At 39.4% G+C, this 17,763-nt stretch overlaps 1 protein-coding gene across 5 annotated transcripts in view; it reads right to left on the reverse strand.

Moving 5' to 3' along the window:
* The window catches only part of UNC5D (unc-5 netrin receptor D), a 241,832-nt gene that overhangs the window by 14,411 nt on the left and 209,658 nt on the right, over nt 1-17,763 (reverse strand). For all 5 annotated transcript variants that reach the window (XM_064368648.1, XM_064368645.1, XM_064368647.1 and 2 more), the window contains 2 exons: nt 13,861-14,025; nt 6,468-6,646 (listed from right to left, as the gene is read on the reverse strand). In XM_064368648.1, the coding sequence (XP_064224718.1) occupies nt 6,468-6,646; nt 13,861-14,025 (344 nt within the window). The remainder of the gene's footprint in view (nt 1-6,467; nt 6,647-13,860; nt 14,026-17,763) is intronic.

Raw genomic sequence — 17,763 nt, forward strand, 5'->3', positions numbered from 1 at the left:
CACAAATAATTGAGAAGAAATAATCACTAAAAGCACACTAATAAATTAGATACAATCATTTCTAGGATTTTACATTCTCATATTATGAAAACATCCTTAGACATATTGACATAGTTTACTTTTTTCAGTACTATTTGAAACAGCACTTGTTAAGGGGACTAGTTAGGCTATAAAGGGGTTTTGGCATGACTGTCTTTTCTGAAAACATTAGCTTATAGGAGGGAACTTATTCCTTCAAAGCCTAGCATATGCGCACACACACACTGCCTGGAAGAAATGTGACATCCCTTGTCAGCATCCCCTAGAGCTCACAATGGGAGCATAACTTTAGTTCTTTCGGAAGAACATAAAAAGCTTCTTTTCCATATTGCCTTTAGGATGGGCACCTGCCACTTACAAACCATATACAGCTTGTTCATGGCTAAACATGTCCCAGGGCTGTCTGTGTTCAGCTTCATATTAGCAGATTGTTTCATGAATCATTGACTTTGACAAAATGAAACCCAAACATCCTCCACTTTGCTGTGTTGGGTACCTCTGGCTTCACTGTAAGGGCTTTTTAAATTATAGACCCTGCGTAAGTCCACACTGGACCAGAATCAGAAAAATCTGATTTGGGCTTTCTTGTATTTTGACTACAAGACTTATGTTTAATACTATCTCCCTATGCAATCATTCTTCTTAGAAGAGTCATCTGGTTTCTAGAACCAGGTAATAAAACTTGATAAGGAAATAGTTAATCATTTAAAATGTTCTCTCACAAATTAGATAAATCATTCCTAGGATTTTACTTTCTCAAATTATAAAAACATCCTTATTCAGACCTACTGACATTGTCAGCTTTCTCAGCACTCCTTAGGGCATGAAGACTGATTTTTTAGAAATGGCAGCCTCACAGCCGTTATTTGAAGGCTAGAATGTGTTTTCTAACCTGCAGAACCAAGAAGCTTAGTTTAGTGTGATCATAATAAATCCCCATACGCAAGAATGAAAATACCTACAGCCCCTGGTCACCAAGTAACCACACTTAGTGGTCTGCCTGTGAAGCAGGCGCTCTGTCTGCATCTTATACTCAACGTGTTCCCTCTTTCTTTCTCTCTGTTCTTCCTTCATTTCAAAGAAACCTGACTCTAGGACTCTTCTACCTCAGGTGAGTTCTACACAGCTATTCAGAAATAGATTGCAAAGCTGCCTTGTGACCTTCCTCCACCCTTTCCCTCAGCTCTCTGGCCATCTCACTGTTCCTTTGCATCCAATTAATAGGATGGACAGAGGAAATGAAAAGATAGCACCTCAGTGTGAGAAGATTCTGTTTCTCATGTTAAAAGATTTCACGGGAAACAAATTCTAGCACAGCATGTCAGCCATGAGATAGGAGGAATTTCATGTGTACAGTTTTTACACCATAACCCATTAAGTCTAAAGTATGTTTGAAACGTTTTAACTAGCAGACCAATAAGAAATACGTTTTCCCTAGCAAGTGCTTATACATGTTCAAACAAATATACAATTGGGAGGGCACTGGGAAAAACTGTTAATAAGACATCGTTTATCTGCTGCTTCCCATGTTTGGAATCCTTTCTTCCATTGTGGCGACCACCCCTCTACTCATCTGCCCATATCTCATGGATCTGTTCCCATCTCATGAATCTGTTTCCATAGCAACTTGGTCAAGCTGGCTGTATTTTCACAAGGGTTTCTGGAATATGAAAATTAGGAGGCATCACAGAAGAATGATCTAATAGTAGAATTTCAGGTACTGTTCATATCTGAGGGAAAAGATAGGAATCTTCCACAATACCAGCCATGTAGCCTGTTTTAAGACGCACTTTCAAGATCCCCTGATGCTTGTTTATATCAATTCTGTCTATTAGGAGGTAGGTTTTCAGAGTCAGGAACACGTTCCTGGCTAGGTGTGGTGGCTCACGCCTATAATCTCAGCAATTTGGGAGGCTGAGGTGGGTAGATTATTGAGGCCAGGAGTTTGAGACCAGCCTGGCCCACATGGTGAAACCCCATCTCTGCAAAAATACAAACATTAGCCAGGCATGGTGGCTCGTGCCTGAAATCCCAGCTACTTTGGAGGCTGAGGCAGGAGAATCACTTGAACCCAGGAGGTGGGGGTGGCAGTGAGCCAAGATCACACCACTGTACTCCAGTGTGGGCAACAGAGAAAGACTCCATCTCCAATCAGAAAAACACTCTCCTGTGAAAAAGTTAATATCATTCATTAAAGAAGTATTTATTGAATAACCCCCAAGTACATAGTCTTCTCTCAGTATGATTAACTGTAATTAAAAAATAAAAAGTATCATAGAAAATACAAAGCACCATGGAAGTTTAGATATGGGGGAACACTTCTACATAAAGCAGTTAGTTTCCAACATTTAATTTGTTAAGTCCTCTGCATTGATCCCCACCACCTACCCGCTGCATGATCAATTCCTTATTTCTCAGTTCTACCCATCTACCAATCACAGGTGGCCAGGAGCATTGAAATGGAGTTACTATGGCTGAATTTTCAGAATAAATGTGCAATCTCAGCTTTGAAATGCAGCAAGTATGAACTCTGAGTAATAGTCAAAGTTTGCTCACAGAATCTATAACTGCAACTGTTATCTATGACATTCTTTGCGAGGCTGTGTAGCTTATTTAGTGTGATCCATATGCCAGGCGGGTTTCAAGGCCACCTGTGTTGCCAGCCGTACAGCACACACTACTGACATTTCTCGCATTCTCATCGACTGCTAAGCTTTTTACTTTACATTCCCTGTCTTTTCCTTCCTGTTCAGATCTAAGTAGAGGCCTGACTAGCAAAAAGGCATATTATCATCAGTGACATTTGCATTTACCAAAAGGAGGATAAGAAAACATTTTCACTGGCAATAAAGTAAAAGCAAATGTTTTCTTCCACTTGTTTTGAAAGGCTTCCTTAATGATTTGAGGGTGGTAGCTTTACTAGCTTTTAAACACTTTTTGGAATTGAATGGAGGGGAAGAGTCAGGTGAAAGTGCTGTCACAAGATCAAGGTAGGTGAACTGCCTGAATAGAATGACTGACTCTGTGTGTACTCTGTGATCATCTGTTTGTGATCTCAGGGTTGATGAAATCCCAAGCTGTGCATGGCTTTCTTACTCAATAATATTGGCATAGAGACAATTTTAGATTTCTGTGTTTTAACACATTTACTATTATTTCTGGACTATATTATTTGGAATCATAAGAGAGCAAAGACAATGGTTTGGGATTTTTACAATGGAACGTTGTGATGGATCACATCCCCAAAAATCCCTCTTTGGGACAGTACTCAAAACATAAAGAAAGCTTGACAATTTCTGCAAAATAGAATAAGCTAACAGAGTGCAAGGTGGCTGTGAGTAGTTTTCTCCTATTCTTCTCCAAGTATCTTGGTGGCCAGCTCTGCTGTAACCACATCAGCCTTAAGACAGAGCTGGATGAGAAACCTCAGCTCCAGGTATTATCCTGATAGAGCCAACAACATCCTATGGATGTTTTTCAAGGCAGATTCACTTAAATCAAAAGTCAGCAAACTACAGATTGCAGGACCAAATATGGGTCATTTTCCATTTTTTAAATACAGCTTACTGGCACACAGTCCTATCTATTTGTTTACAGACTCTCTGGCTGCTTTTCTGTTACAGCATCAGAGTTGAATAGTTGCTGAGTAGTTGCAACAGATCTCATGGCCTAAACTCTTTCCTGTCTGATCCTTTATAGAAAAAAAATGTTTGCTAGCCCTTAGTTTAAATCATTTTTGCTCCATAAGTTGACTACTTTTTGAGAGTAAAGCTGGAGATTAAAGAGAAAGGCAGAGAATGGCAGTCAGTGAAATCAGTATGTTGACTATATAAGATTTTCCTTTATTTAGTATCATTATTGTTTTGAATCAGAGTCTTGTTCTGTCACCTAGGCTGGAGTGCAGTGGTGCAATCATAGCTCACTGCAGTCTCAAACTCCTTGGCTCAAGCAATCTTCCTGGCTCAGCATCCCAAATAGCTGGGACAAGAAGCATACACAACCATGCCTAATTTGTTAATTCTTTGTAGATACAGGGTTCTCCCTAAGTGCAAGCTGGCCTTGAACTTGTGGCCTCAAGCGATACTTCCACCTTGGCCTTCTATAGTGCTAGAATTATAGGTAGGAGCCTGACTATATAAGATTTAAAGACAGAAGTAGGTTCCACATATTTGTGCTATTCTAATTTGCTATTAATTGTGGAAATGTCACGGGGAAAAACTAGCATTTATTAAGAATCCACATATTCTGGATACTGTGTTAGAAATTTTCCATGAAATAGGTTATATGAATTATGTCAAAAAAAAATCTTCCTGGAGATGGGATCTTAGAGAAAAACAAAAACAAGTAAACCAACATGCACAGGAGCACTCAGGTTTTATGACCCCAGACACAGAATCAGGCAGTTGGCTCCAGGATAGTCATAGACTGCTCATTCGTGACCAGATACAAAAGGTTGTTAAACTTAGTCTCCCAGTATGAAATGCATTTTCCCTACTGTGCGAGGTCAGACACTGATGACTTTGGAGGTACTCCTTGAAGTCCTCTTATGTGTACTATAAATGGAGAATAAAATGTAATAAGGTAGGAACATGCATACGCTCATTCAGCAAATTAACAACAGCATCTATGGGCGCACAGGTATTCTGTGACAATTTTTTTAAATGGTAACTTAATCATAAACTTTTATAGCCAGCATGAATTAGACTTAACATAGTTCAGATTCAATTGCATTTTAAGAAAAAGAAACACAGGGATAGTAAGTGACTCATTAGGCAGACAGGTATTGGTAGCAGAACCACGGCTGCCATGTAGATCTTCTGAGTCCCTGTTCACTGTTCTTTTTTAACCACATTATGTTTTCTAGGTTCATTTTTCTATCCATGTTGATCAGAAAGGGAACTTGACACAGTCATGGTGTTCATTGATTACGTATATACAAGACATCTCATCTTTTGTCAAAGTTGTTGGGAAATATTCAACCTAATTTTTTCCCCTGTACATTCACACATTTTTGTTTCTTTCATTTTCAATATATGCCTTTTCAAACATGTGTCTATTCTTTTCAGGCTTGCCTGTCTCTGTAAATTCAGTTTTCTCTTGCAGCAATGCCTCTGTCTTGACTTTCCTCTCTGACTGTGACTGATTTCTAGTTGTGCCCTTCGTTCTTGGCTTCTGGATCCCTTTTGAAACAGACGGTAGCACTCCATTCCTTCTTGGCAGACATCTACCCTCCCTTTCAGAGAAGAAAGAGTCAGGTAGGATGTCTGTGAAAATAAAGAACAAAAAATGAAAATGACAGAGCAAGTCGAACAGTAAGAAAATAAGGCTTTGCCTCAAAGGAAAAAAATAGTACCAAAGGAAAGTGAAATAAAATGTGTTTTCTATTCATTCTGGGGCATGCAGTGGGTTTAGAGGGAGAGGAGATGTTGTTTTTCAGTGCAGGGATGCTAGGTATCTCTCAAGCTGAGCCCAAACAAGCCTGCCCATCAGTGTTGCCCTGGAGAGCATCACCTCTGCCTGTCTCATCTAAAGTAATAAAGCCCATTATGGATCTCTCTATTCTACTCTCAACTCAACTACAAATGTTAGTGCAGTAATGAGCAGTGTCAGTTTTAGCAGCATGCCTGTACATAGTGCCTAGGCAAGCTTTGGCTTATTTCACATCTTCTGGCTTCCGACCCAAAAGTTATCCTCAAACTTCCTTTTTTCTATTCAGGCAACTGACTTTGTAGGTTGATCATGTCCTCACAAGGGTTAAAGCATGCTTATGGTTACCCGATAGTAGAGAGGAGATGTGAAAAATTTGCTTGTTTCTGCCTCACCAGCTTGAGAAAGTGTTCTGTTCACTCACAATCTCCAAGATAACATAATCTAAGTCCCCATTTGGGTGACTCAATTTGCAAAACTAGAGAATGGTATAAGACCCAAAGTAGGGCTTTTCTATAATGTTGCCAAAGGCAGAATGGGGTAGCAGGAAATGTCACACAAGGTGTTTTTTTTGTTTTGTTTTGAGACAGGGTCTCACTCTGTTGCCCAGGCTGGAGTGCAGTGGTGCAGTCTTGACTCAAGTGATCCTCTCTCCTCAGCCTCCCAGGTAGCTGGGACTATAGGTGCACACCACCACTCCCAGCTAATTATTTAAGATAGGGTCTCGCCATGTTGCCCAGGCTGGTCTCAAACTTCTAGCCTCAAGCCATCTGCCTCCCTCAGCCTCCTAAAGTGCTGGGATTTCAGGCATGACCCACTATGCTTGGCCGACTGTCAAATTCTTGATCTTTTCTCACTTACTTAGTGGGAACACACATGAAATATGGCCAGAGGAATGCATAGAAATATTAGGTTTCAGAAACTACATGGCTACACTTAGCCCACTTTACGTTTCCAAGTTCTCTGAGTAACATCATCCTCCAGAAGTTGCCCCCAGTTACCTGTTGATGCTGTTTTTCTGTGCTAACATCTGCCAGTCCTTGCCTTTGGCATTGGGGGTATCAAATGTAGCACAAATCCGCTGTCTGATGGAGTAGGGAATTTTGAAGGCTTTGGGGCCAGTCTGTGCAGGAAAAGTGCTGTCCTCTTGTGCAAAGAAAGTGATGGCTTCTCGTTCACTCTATAAACAAAATAAGGAACACATGATCAGATCCATCTGAAAGCAGTCCTGATTAACACTTTTATTTTTTAAGAAAATCTGAGTTAATACACATGCACAAAATGCTTGCCTGTTGTGACGGACTCTAAAATATATTGATAAGTTCCCCTTTCTTCTAAGATAGTAAAGAACTACTCTAGTAGCCTAATAAATTGTGTAGTGGAAATTTACAACAGCCTCTTCCACTCAGGGGAGTCACAATAACCAGCTTCCACCATTAAAAGAGCTGTCAGCTGAGAGCACAATTAGATTCTTTTTTTTTTTTTTCTGTTCTCAGGGATAGATCTAGATTCAGCTTCTAGATACCAAATGACAGATTTCAGTTCAGAGTAAGGAATGGCCCTCTGATAGTCATAACTGACCAATGATGAACAGGCTGATTAAAGGAGCTGACTAGGAAATGCCTTGTATGAAAGCTACAAAGGTATGATTGATTGTATGTTGATTGCCTTTAATTATGTTTTTTATCCCCTAGTCCTAAAGTTGTGTGATTTTATAATAAATATCTTTATTTCAAAATTAAAATTATTTCAGAATTAAATTGCTTTGGCATAATAGAGCCAGCCTTGAGTCAGAGTAACGTATAGCCAGCTTGTATAGTGGTACGATAAGGAAAGCTCCTGCCTGCTGCCTGCCTACCTGCTTCTGGTTTAAAGCTGCCCAGTAAGAATTTGTCATTTCAGTACTAATCCTTATCTCCAACATGAAATCCCACAGAAATGTGCCAGGCTGCAGTGGTTGCTAATAAGTTTAAATGGACTAACAGAATTTTAAGGACTGAAAAATATCCAATTGAATCACTTCCATGATGATAAGACAAAAGGGACTCTGCTGATGTAATTAATACTCCTAATCAGTTGACTCTGAATCAATTAAGAGATTTTTCTGGGTGGGCCTGATCTAATCAGGTGGTCCTCAAATGAGATAGGAGATAGCGCTTAGTGTCTGGAGACACCTTTTCTCCTGGCCTAGAGGAAAGCAAACAGTCACTTTGTGAGATTCCTATAGAGGGGACCATGTGTCTGGGACCTGTGGGTGGCTTCTGGGAGCCAAGAGTGACCTCTGGCCAATAGCCAGCAAGAAAATGGGGATATTAGTCCTAAAGCTGTAAGGAACAAAGTGGTGCCAACAACCTGAATAAACTTAGAAAAGGACTCTGAGCTCCAGGTGAGGACATGCCCTGGCCAACACTTTGGTTTCAGTCTTGTGAGATAATAAATAAGTGTTGTTTTGTGCTTCTAAAGTAGTAGTAGTTTGTTACGTAGCAAAAGAAAACTAATCTGAGGGGTAATTAAAGCATCAGATCTGGAATTGGATTAAGGGACTAGTTAGAACTATTTAAACTCCAAGAAGCTGTCCCTTGCCTTAAAAACTTGCCTGTTGTGCCCTCCAAGTCCATACACGCCCTTCCTTCCCTCCCTGAAATCCTGCCCCAATGCCTCTTCCAATTATTAAATATATTCCTAATGTGGGCACCACAGCCATGGTGGCCTTTTTCAGCCAGCAGCCAGGCTCACATAACTATAAACTATCGGACTTCATAGGTTAAAAATAGAGTTTCTCAAATCTGTTAATTGAGAAAACTGGTTGATACAGAAATTTCATTAATGATTAATAATGATTTTTCTCTTTCTGTAACTATTTAACACAGTTCTGTTTTGGAAACAAAATGCCTTAATCTACAAGTTCCAAAAGGGTATCTCAGAAGAGATTCCAAGAAATGGCAGTTTCATGGTCACACACATGTGAAAAGCGCTGCATATCACACGGTTTTCTTAGAATCTCAGGGTACATGTTATCTTATTAAACAGATTCTACTTACTGGTTTTAGTTATGTTCCTGGAATATTATGAAACAATGCTCATCAAAACTATTCCAGTACTTGAGGTTGTCATAGTATAACACACAAAAAAACATCGTTTTTAGAACCAGAAAGACCCCACTTTGGAGTAAAACTCAACACTTCCTGGTTCAGTGACCTTGGATGCTACCTTATGTATCTCAGCCCCGATTTCCTAATCAGTTATTTTGCATTTGTATAGACTCCACAGAGGTTATGAAACCTGGAAAAAATCACCCAGGTAGTTTTCCACATAGGCGAAACTAGAATTCTGATATCCTAACAACTGTAACAGTGCTTATTTCAACATACCACCCTGTTTTAAGACAAGTGTCTGAAATCTACGGTGCTGTGTGGTTAAGGAAAACATTTTCTGAGTACAGTAGGAAATACTTCATGGAGAAGGCATTTGAGCTGGCCTGAAAGATAAGTAGGCATTGAATGAATAGAAATTAGGTGGATAGGTGGTTATTTCAGGCAGAGTGCACAATTCTGATATATTGAATGGTTACAAAATGAACCAATTCGGCTTCTTACTGCTTAAAATAGGTTACAAGAGACATCATTTTTAATCATGGTTTGTAAAATTTCCTCTAGCCTCTAAGAATGCAAATCAAATAGGAATAGTATTCTTGCATATTTTCTGACTTAAGACTATGATAGAAACTAGAAGGAAATTTTCTATTAATTCTATGCAAGTTAACATGGTAGCTGTCATTGTAAAATGACACCAAAGGGTCTTAATGCCAAAGACATGGCTTATCAATGAAACTGAAAACACTGAAGTGTCCTTGCTGAAGGATCCCAAGAGACAGAATTGGCCTCTGAAAGCCCTCATGGTACCCATAAATTGTTGACCAAGCTCTCTCTTCACTGTGGGCAGAAGAAAAACCACCTTGACGCATGATATCTTCAGAAAAAGCTGAACAAGGTGGTCTTATTTGAAGATGAGTAAAGTATTATATGAGACTGAGTCTAAAAATAAGTAATTTTTCAATTTACGACATGTTAGTAAGTGAGTCCCCATTTCCCTCTTAAAGTTTTCAAATTTAAATATTTTCCATGCATAAGGATGATACTTTATGTAACATTTATGATGCATTCTAAAGGACATCTGGGCCAAGTAATAAGAATACTGTAGATACATCACATTTTCTGATTGTTTAAATTAAATATGCAGAGGAACAGTAGATTTTCATACTCTGCACATCTGAGATAAGCAGCTGCTACCTGGTAAGCTAAGGGACTTATAAATCAATGAGAAATTCCAACTATTCTGTCTGTTGTAACAGACAAATTATCCCCCAACTTCCAACACTTTTGGAAAAAAGATAAGAGAAATGCTTGAAGGGAAAATTGTAACATGCAAGCTTCCTTTAAGTTGTTTATACTGAAAAAAAAAAAGATTCTTTAATAATGTTACATTAATAAGGAATGATGAAATAAATTACTTGTGAATTCTTCCCTTCTCTTCAATATTTGCAAAACTGTTTTAGTCTGGTCTATAATTTTAGACTGTTGATACTGTTGCTTTATTGGAGTATCGATTGGGAATAATCATTAGGTAATTCCATAGGGTTAAATGTAAGAGGAAAACGTTGCTTCTAAAGACTGATACAATAATGACTACTCTAAAGAAAAAAAAAGATATATTATCTTGGTCACAAAAATAACTTTTAAGTGTGAAGATGGTATGAAGGACTGGGTTTATTTGAAAAATCACTTAGATAAGAGGGATGAAGAGATATGTCAGGGATGAGGCTGAACATGAAGGATCAAATGCCTTCAATGAGGATGATTATTGCATTGACTTAAATATTTGAAGCAGTATTTAAGATAGGTATCTTACTGCTATTAATATATAAAATCAATATTTCAGATATATTTTATATATCTTAAATCTTATATATATATTATAAATGTTAATTTGATGAATTTATCTTACATATTAAACCACCTAAATGTAGTCTTTTTCTGCCTAGGGGACATGAAGTATGATATACTTTAAAAGTCGATCTATTATTCCTAACTCACTGACAGAGACCTGTGTCTAGAATTCTAGAGTGCATCCTGCACCTCCCCAGATCATCCCAATTTCTCAGCACTTGCTGCATCTTCACTTTTGCTGAAACCATTTACCAAAAAATTAAGTCATTTTTAGGGTAAAGAAGACAGGTTTCTTTCTTTTTTTTTTTTTTTTTTTTTTTTTTTTAAGATTGAGTCTCGCTCTGTCACAAAGGCTGGAGTGCAGTGGCATGATCTTGGCTCCCTGCAACCGCCGCCTCCCAGATTCAAGTGATTCTTCTGCCTCAGCCTCCCGAGTAGCTGGGACTACAGGCACCTGCCACCATGCCTGGCTAATTTTTTCTACTTTGAGTATTTTAGTAGATTCTGGGTTTCACCATGTTAGCCAGGATGGTCCCAATCTCCTGACCTCGTGATTTGCCCTCCTCGGCCTCCCAAAGTGCTGGGGTTACAGGCATGAACCACTGTGCCCAGCCAAGAAGACAGTTTTTATTCATCAGATGTATCACCAGATGCATGTCTTTCCTGTGAGTCAGGCAATCCCAGGATTAAATGGGTCTGAGCAATCATTCAACCAAGACATCCATTTGTTGGCAGAGCTACGTGTAAGATCTCTATTACAGAATGAACAGTTCTAGTCCATCACACAGATGGTTACATCCCATCCTTTCTTCTTTTGAAGAAAGAACTTCTCAATTTTCATATATTTTCAGGTACTTGAAATCATCACTTGGTGCTATGACGTTTGTCACTAGTACCTGAGCCCCCAGAGAGAAGTCATATTATGAACAAGGCCCACAGTTAAGGCCAATCCATTAGACGGCCTTGACTGGGATCAAGGAGTCGTATAGTGGGGTAGTCAGACTTTGATCCTGAAGTCGGGTCTCTGAGTTGGGTACTGTGGCTCCACTTCCTTGTGAGTTCCATGATCTTTGATCTTGGACAAGAAAGTTGATGCCTTTGAGACTTTTATAGCATGTAAAATTGTGATAGTACTCACACTTCGCCCACAGAGTTTTGATGGCTGTATGACAAATATGAAAGCAAATGAAATGATAGCTGAAATACAGTGGCTTACCGAAGTTATTAGTCATCTTCTGACGTAAAAAATGAGAGCAAATTAGACTTGTCTAAGAAATACAGTTTATCACAAAGTGAAGAAGACAACCTGGGCCAAATTCTGCAGCAATGCTTGAAGCAGTTAATAAAGTGATCCTTAAAAGGATCAAAGGGTTAATAAAGCCTCCAAAATGTAGCAGCCCTCAAATTGGATGACTATAGCCTGACAATAAACATTGAAATATTATTCTGATACTTGTCTCTCATTATCAAGAGATGTTATCTTCTGCAAGGCATTTCTAAGTGACTGTAAACTGGTAAAGCATTAGAAAACAAATTGGAGAATAAACAATAGGGTTGTATTTATTAGCTAATTTTCCTTTCAAGCACTTTAAGAATTTATTAAACAGGGAGCAAAAACACCTGTCACATCCTGTAATAGCACATATTGATCACTAATATCTACATGTGTTCACAAACAAAAACCTTTAAGCCTGAACTCTTTCCTTGGCCTGTTGACAGATATCTAGGGCAATTTGGATGAGAGAGGTCTTTTATGTGATGCCTTTTCATACCTAACTTCTGAATACCAGCTCTTCTCGGATTTTCTTTTTATTTTTAAAACCTTCCTACAGGTTTTATTTTACTTTGAAATGTATAGTGTGAAATATACCATCACTGTTCAAGAAAGAGAACCTAAAAATATCCTACCCCAGGTTTCCAGATCTACCTTCTCCATCAAAACTACTTGAGCACATAATGCTAACTGGCAATAATGAATGCAAATAGTGCATAAACATGTCAATTAAGACAGCTATCGGCCGGGAGTGGTGGCTCACGCCTATAATCCCAGCATTTTGGGAGGCTGAGGCGGGTGGATCACGAAGTCAAGAGATCGAGACCATCCTGGTCAACAAGGTGAAACCCCGTCTCTACTAAAAATACAAAAATTAGCTGGGCATGGTGGCGCGTGCCTGTAATCCCAGCTACTCGGGAGGCTGAGTCAGGAGAATTGCTTGAAGCTAGGAGGCAGAGATTGCGGTGAGCCAAGATCGCGCCATTGCACTCCAGCCTGGGTAACAAGAGCGAAACTCTGTCTCAAAAAAAAAAAAGGAAAAAAAAAAAAAGACAGCTATCAATTTTAAGGCACAATCCATTGGAAAGCACAATTCCCCAAAAAAACTATTTGGGGAATTAGCAATACTCATTTTGCATAAACAATGAATTCAAATGAGAATAGAGAGAAGGAATAATGCTCTACAGCTATAAATTTTCCAAGAAAAAACCCTGAAATTGAATTACATGTATATAAATGTGTTCAATCTTCTGCCAAGCCTAAATTTATAAATATATATTTTTATATTAATAAATGCATATATGTATGTATATGTATATATTTATCCTATAAGTGAGCAAAATATGTATGTTTTCCTGCACTAGCCTGTAATGACCTAGAAACTGCCAAACAAAAGCATCACAATCCCTCTGCTAATCTCTCCCTCTATCCCATTCAGGAAGGATGGCTATTGTCTACTTTATAAGCTTATGTTCAAACCCATGAAGTCACTTGGTGGTTTAGCACAAATTAGAGTCATGGTGGAAATCAGATGTCTTTTTTTCAAAAGTGCTCAAGTGAATCCTCCCTTGACTGCTACTTTAACTCTACTTTCCAATACTGATCTGACCTGGATAAAGTCCCTCTTTGCACTTGCATTTCCTTACCTTGTAGAATGATGTCCTTCTTATATTATTGTATTGGAATGGAGTAATGGAAATGTGGATGTACAGAATTCTAAGCCTGGGGGGCATGAGAAACAGTAAGACAGGGAGTCCAGTCGCTGGAGATAAAATAACACATACAGGGCAACTGACTTCTGGAAAACTAGTCAGAACCAGTAGAAAAACAGTCTGAGGGTAGCTTTGTGCCTCTTTGTGGCATGTGTCTCAACTGCACCATCTGGCTTCATTCTATAATGAATCTCAGCTGATAATCCAAGCGGGCTGTGGACTGAGACTTCTTGCTATTTTGTGTATGAAAAGCCTGGTACCAGTTCCTTCCTCAAAGTTACCTTCTTTAGTTCAGTCCTTGGCCTGAAACAAGGTTTACTTTCCCTTATCAGTAATGAAGATTAAGAGTTTGTGCATTTTGAAGCTCTTTCAGAAACTGAATAGCACAGCTGGTAGGGATAGCTTTATTATTCTTATCATCCTTCAGAAAGAGGGTCAAATGACCTGTAGATCAAGGACTCACCTCTAGGATTGATGTCTGCACTTGGAGGATCTGTTCATGGCCTTTGAGCTGCCGAATGCAGATTTTGCAGGACAGCTGTGTGGTGGTGGGCGTGTAACGCTCCAGGGAGAAGGCACAGTGCAGGGGCTGCCGGTTGCTGCACCACACGCGGGAGAACGGAACTTCCTGCAGGGGAGAGGGAGAGAAGGGAGGTATGGTGTGCAGAGCCCAGCTGAGATGAACTAGAACAGGAGAGACTTAAAGCAATGATGATGATGATGATGACGATCACAGCGGAGATAGTTGCCTAGGCAACTTTAGTGGAATTGTTGTAGAAATAACGTTTCAGCAAATGCCAAGCAGCACAAAAGTAATTAATATCAATTCCAAATGATAACATTTGAATTCCAAAAACACACTGCAAGAGCTCAGATTTCACTTGGTGACACACAATTAGAAAGAATGCCATCAAAAATTATCATTTTTCTTTCCCCACTTAGAAAATATTTTCCTTTGGAAGACTCCTACAGGCCATGCTTCTACTTTAGTCTGGGGTAGGATGTTATCTTTTCACTTAGGTAAAAATTATGCTAAGGAACTGACTGGCCAAAACTTAACCCCATACCACAAACTCATGCAGAATTGTGAGACCACAATATTGCTAATGTATCCAACATAAAAATTAATACCTAGTACAAAATCACACACACATACACACAGCCAGGGAGAGAGAGAGAGGGAGGAAGGAGGGGAGAGAGACAGATAAACACATATACAGGGTCACCCCAGAGTGATCTAGTTTGTCAATTCTTCATTTGCTCAATTTGTCCATTCAACTATAATGTATAAAGGGCCTGCTAATGACCACTATACTAGGTAAACAATAAGAAACAATAACAGATTCACTTCCCCACTCTCAAGGGACTTATAGACAATTAAGAGGCAAAAGTATCTTTTAGTCAATGAGAAGGGAACTTATAAAATCTGTAATTACTCATTTTTCCTAGTATTAGCCAGTGCTTGCTACCAGACTGTGTCTAATAATATGAAGTAGATGTTAGTCACCGAAATTTTTCATGTACTAAAAAGTCTCTCTCTTTTCTACTCAAATGTGGTTTGGCCCTTGGCAATGACCACATGTGCCTCTAATAATCCTCACGCTCACTTTTTCCTCTGTTTCTCACCTTATTAGTTTGCTTCTTTACCTATTGCTAAAATATAGTTTTCTGCAACACTAGAACTGAAAAGTGGCAAGACAGGTATCAAGTCTGGAAGTTTGGAACCCTGAACTATGACTGGTGATGAAGCCAGTACGTGTCATGAGACTGAAGAGCATGATTAAAATGATCTGTTCCCTTTGAGAAGCTATGAGTTACCTACTTATTCCTGAGCCCTCATGTGGACACTTGTTTAGATACCTTGTTTCCTAGTTTTCTCTATAGACATCCTCACAGATTTTTATTTTGGATACTTCTGGTAGATTCAGGGAGGAGGGATGGATGGACTTTAGATTGCTGTGAACTTGAAGAGAGGAGAGCTGGCTTTAAGGGAATAGGACATATAACAAAAGCAAATATTCTACTATGCATCTCAGCAATAAATGTAAGAATTTTTTGGGTTGTTTTGTTTGTTCTTAATCCTGAACCAAAGGAAAAGTGGCATTTCAAGAAGGATGCAGAGAAGGTCTATAGGTGGGAAACCATATGGGATTTCATGGGCTTCATTCCTGTGCATGATGTGGGCTGTTAGTATGGAATTCGAATCTTTGCCATTCTCTATTCTCCCCCATGTGACAGGGGCTGGAAGCCTCAAAACTGCATTTTATAGACTCCCTTGCTGGAAGGAGTTCACATTTCCATTCTGCCCATAAGAGGTATTCATGCTAGATTTGGAAGGGAGAGGAAGTGCAGAGGCCATCACTGCCCCGCTAACAGGCAGACCCGAAGGCTTCAATTGACAGCCGAAGAAAGGTATGCAGGGGCTCCTGGATATTCCCTGGAGAATCCACTGCTTCAGTGCTGGTGTACTTTCCTGAAATTCCTGACCTGGCTGGTTTTCTAATACCACTAGTGGCGTTCTGTCACCTTGGCTTCCCACAGTGGTTTTGTAATCACATAAATCACTTAATTAAATTTCCCCTCAGTTTGAAATGTCTTGAGTGCCTTCTGTTTTCTTGACTAAAACAATTCTTCTTGATTTGAAAATGTTATATTAGAAACTGATGTGAGTTGGGCAACCCTTAAAGGGGCCAGTAGTGAGTTCCAGAGGGAGGCTATTGTCTAGGGAAAATGCTGGAATATGCACCAAGCTAATGATCACTAAGGACGCTTTTGGTTGGAGGAAAACTTGGTTGTATCATCAGCTGACAACACACATCCATTTAATGATATCCCTTTCCCACTTTCCTCTAATACAAAAAGGTTTTACTTATGATCTCTTCTCTTTTCTTCCTGTGGTAGATCCTGCAGCAGAGGGCATTTCTGATTGGTGGGGCCTCCTGGCAATGCCTATAGGAAGTCATTTTCTCTAAAATACTCCAAAATGACTTTTCACTAGTACCATCATATGCACTTCCAAGTTCTGCCATTTCTCCTTGTTATCTAATCTAATTCTCTTCCTAATTCTCTTGAGCCTTGTTCCACTTTATAAACCATGGGCTGTCCTTCCTCCACATCTCAGCCTCCTACACTTCTCTCCCTGCCTCCTGTACTCTTCAAGATCCCATATGCTCACACTTGCCGCAACTGCCATCTCTCTGTGGAGGACTCCAAAAGCTTCATCTCTGGCATTTATTTCATTATTATCAGTCCCTGGTATGATACTCTTAAGCACTACAAATAATCTTATTTGGTCTTTACTTGTCTGGCAAATTTAACTTTTGGAAACTGATTGTCATCATTTCTCTCCCATCATTACTCTCCTCTAATATTCTGGCTGACGTTACACTTCCATTATGGCTAACTGTAGTTACCTATTCCCAGTCTTCCTGCCTTCAAGCTCTACTAGATAGAGCAAATGAGGGGGTTGGAGCATAACTGGAGAGGCAAACAGAAGGCAGTTGATTGGAATTATTCAGGAAATGGCACTATGGTCTCGTTTTTACCTCTAATGATGGGGGGCAGGCATTGATGTGAACAGGTCACCTAGGAACTCTGCACTTTTTACATGAGTCTTTTGCTTGGGGGATCACAATGCTCCTTTGATGCCTGCTGTGTGAAACTCCATCTCCTGCCCGGCCTTCAAAATCTTCCACCACCTCTTGCCCGGCCTTCAAAATCTTCCACCACCTCTTGCCCTGCACTTGTTTCTCCATTATTTTTATTAGCCCTCAAATAAACTCTCTTCTCCAAACCAGTGAATTTTTGTAGAGTTGCTTTGCACCATGTGCTTCAATGAAAGTAACCATAACACAGCACTCTGGGGTTCACAGGTGCTTTTGCCTAAGGCGGTTTTGCCCAACTAAGTTAACTAGGAGATTTTTGTTTCCTAAAATTGAGATTCGGGTTATCATACTGTAATGCAAGCAGTTGGACTTCAGGGCTAGACAAAGAACTGTGCTCAAGATGCAGCTCTTAAGCAAATGTATGTTTTCTGCAATTTGATTTGAATTCTTTGTACTGCTTGCCTTCTGGGAAAAAAAAAAAAAGGCACTGACCACTCATTTAAGTGTGTCTTCTCTGGTATCATTTGCTAAATTCCTTACATTTTCCACTAAAAACACTGGAAGAAATATAAAAAAATATGTGTATTTCAGAGATAATTTTTCCCTGCAGAAAGACATGAGAATCAGCACCAAAAACCAAAAAACAGCCCTCTTCTCTCTTTCCATTCCACTGAACACAATCCAAACATTTTAAAAATCTGATTTTAAGACAGTATCAAAGGAATATTTTTTTATTGTTGACTTGAGTAGCAGCTGCCAAT

The sequence above is a fragment of the Aotus nancymaae genome, unplaced genomic scaffold, assembly GCF_030222135.1.
Source record: "Aotus nancymaae isolate 86718 unplaced genomic scaffold, 86718_ANA_hifiasm-v0.15.2.pri h1tg000079l, whole genome shotgun sequence".
NCBI classification, from domain to species: domain Eukaryota; kingdom Metazoa; phylum Chordata; class Mammalia; order Primates; family Aotidae; genus Aotus; species Aotus nancymaae.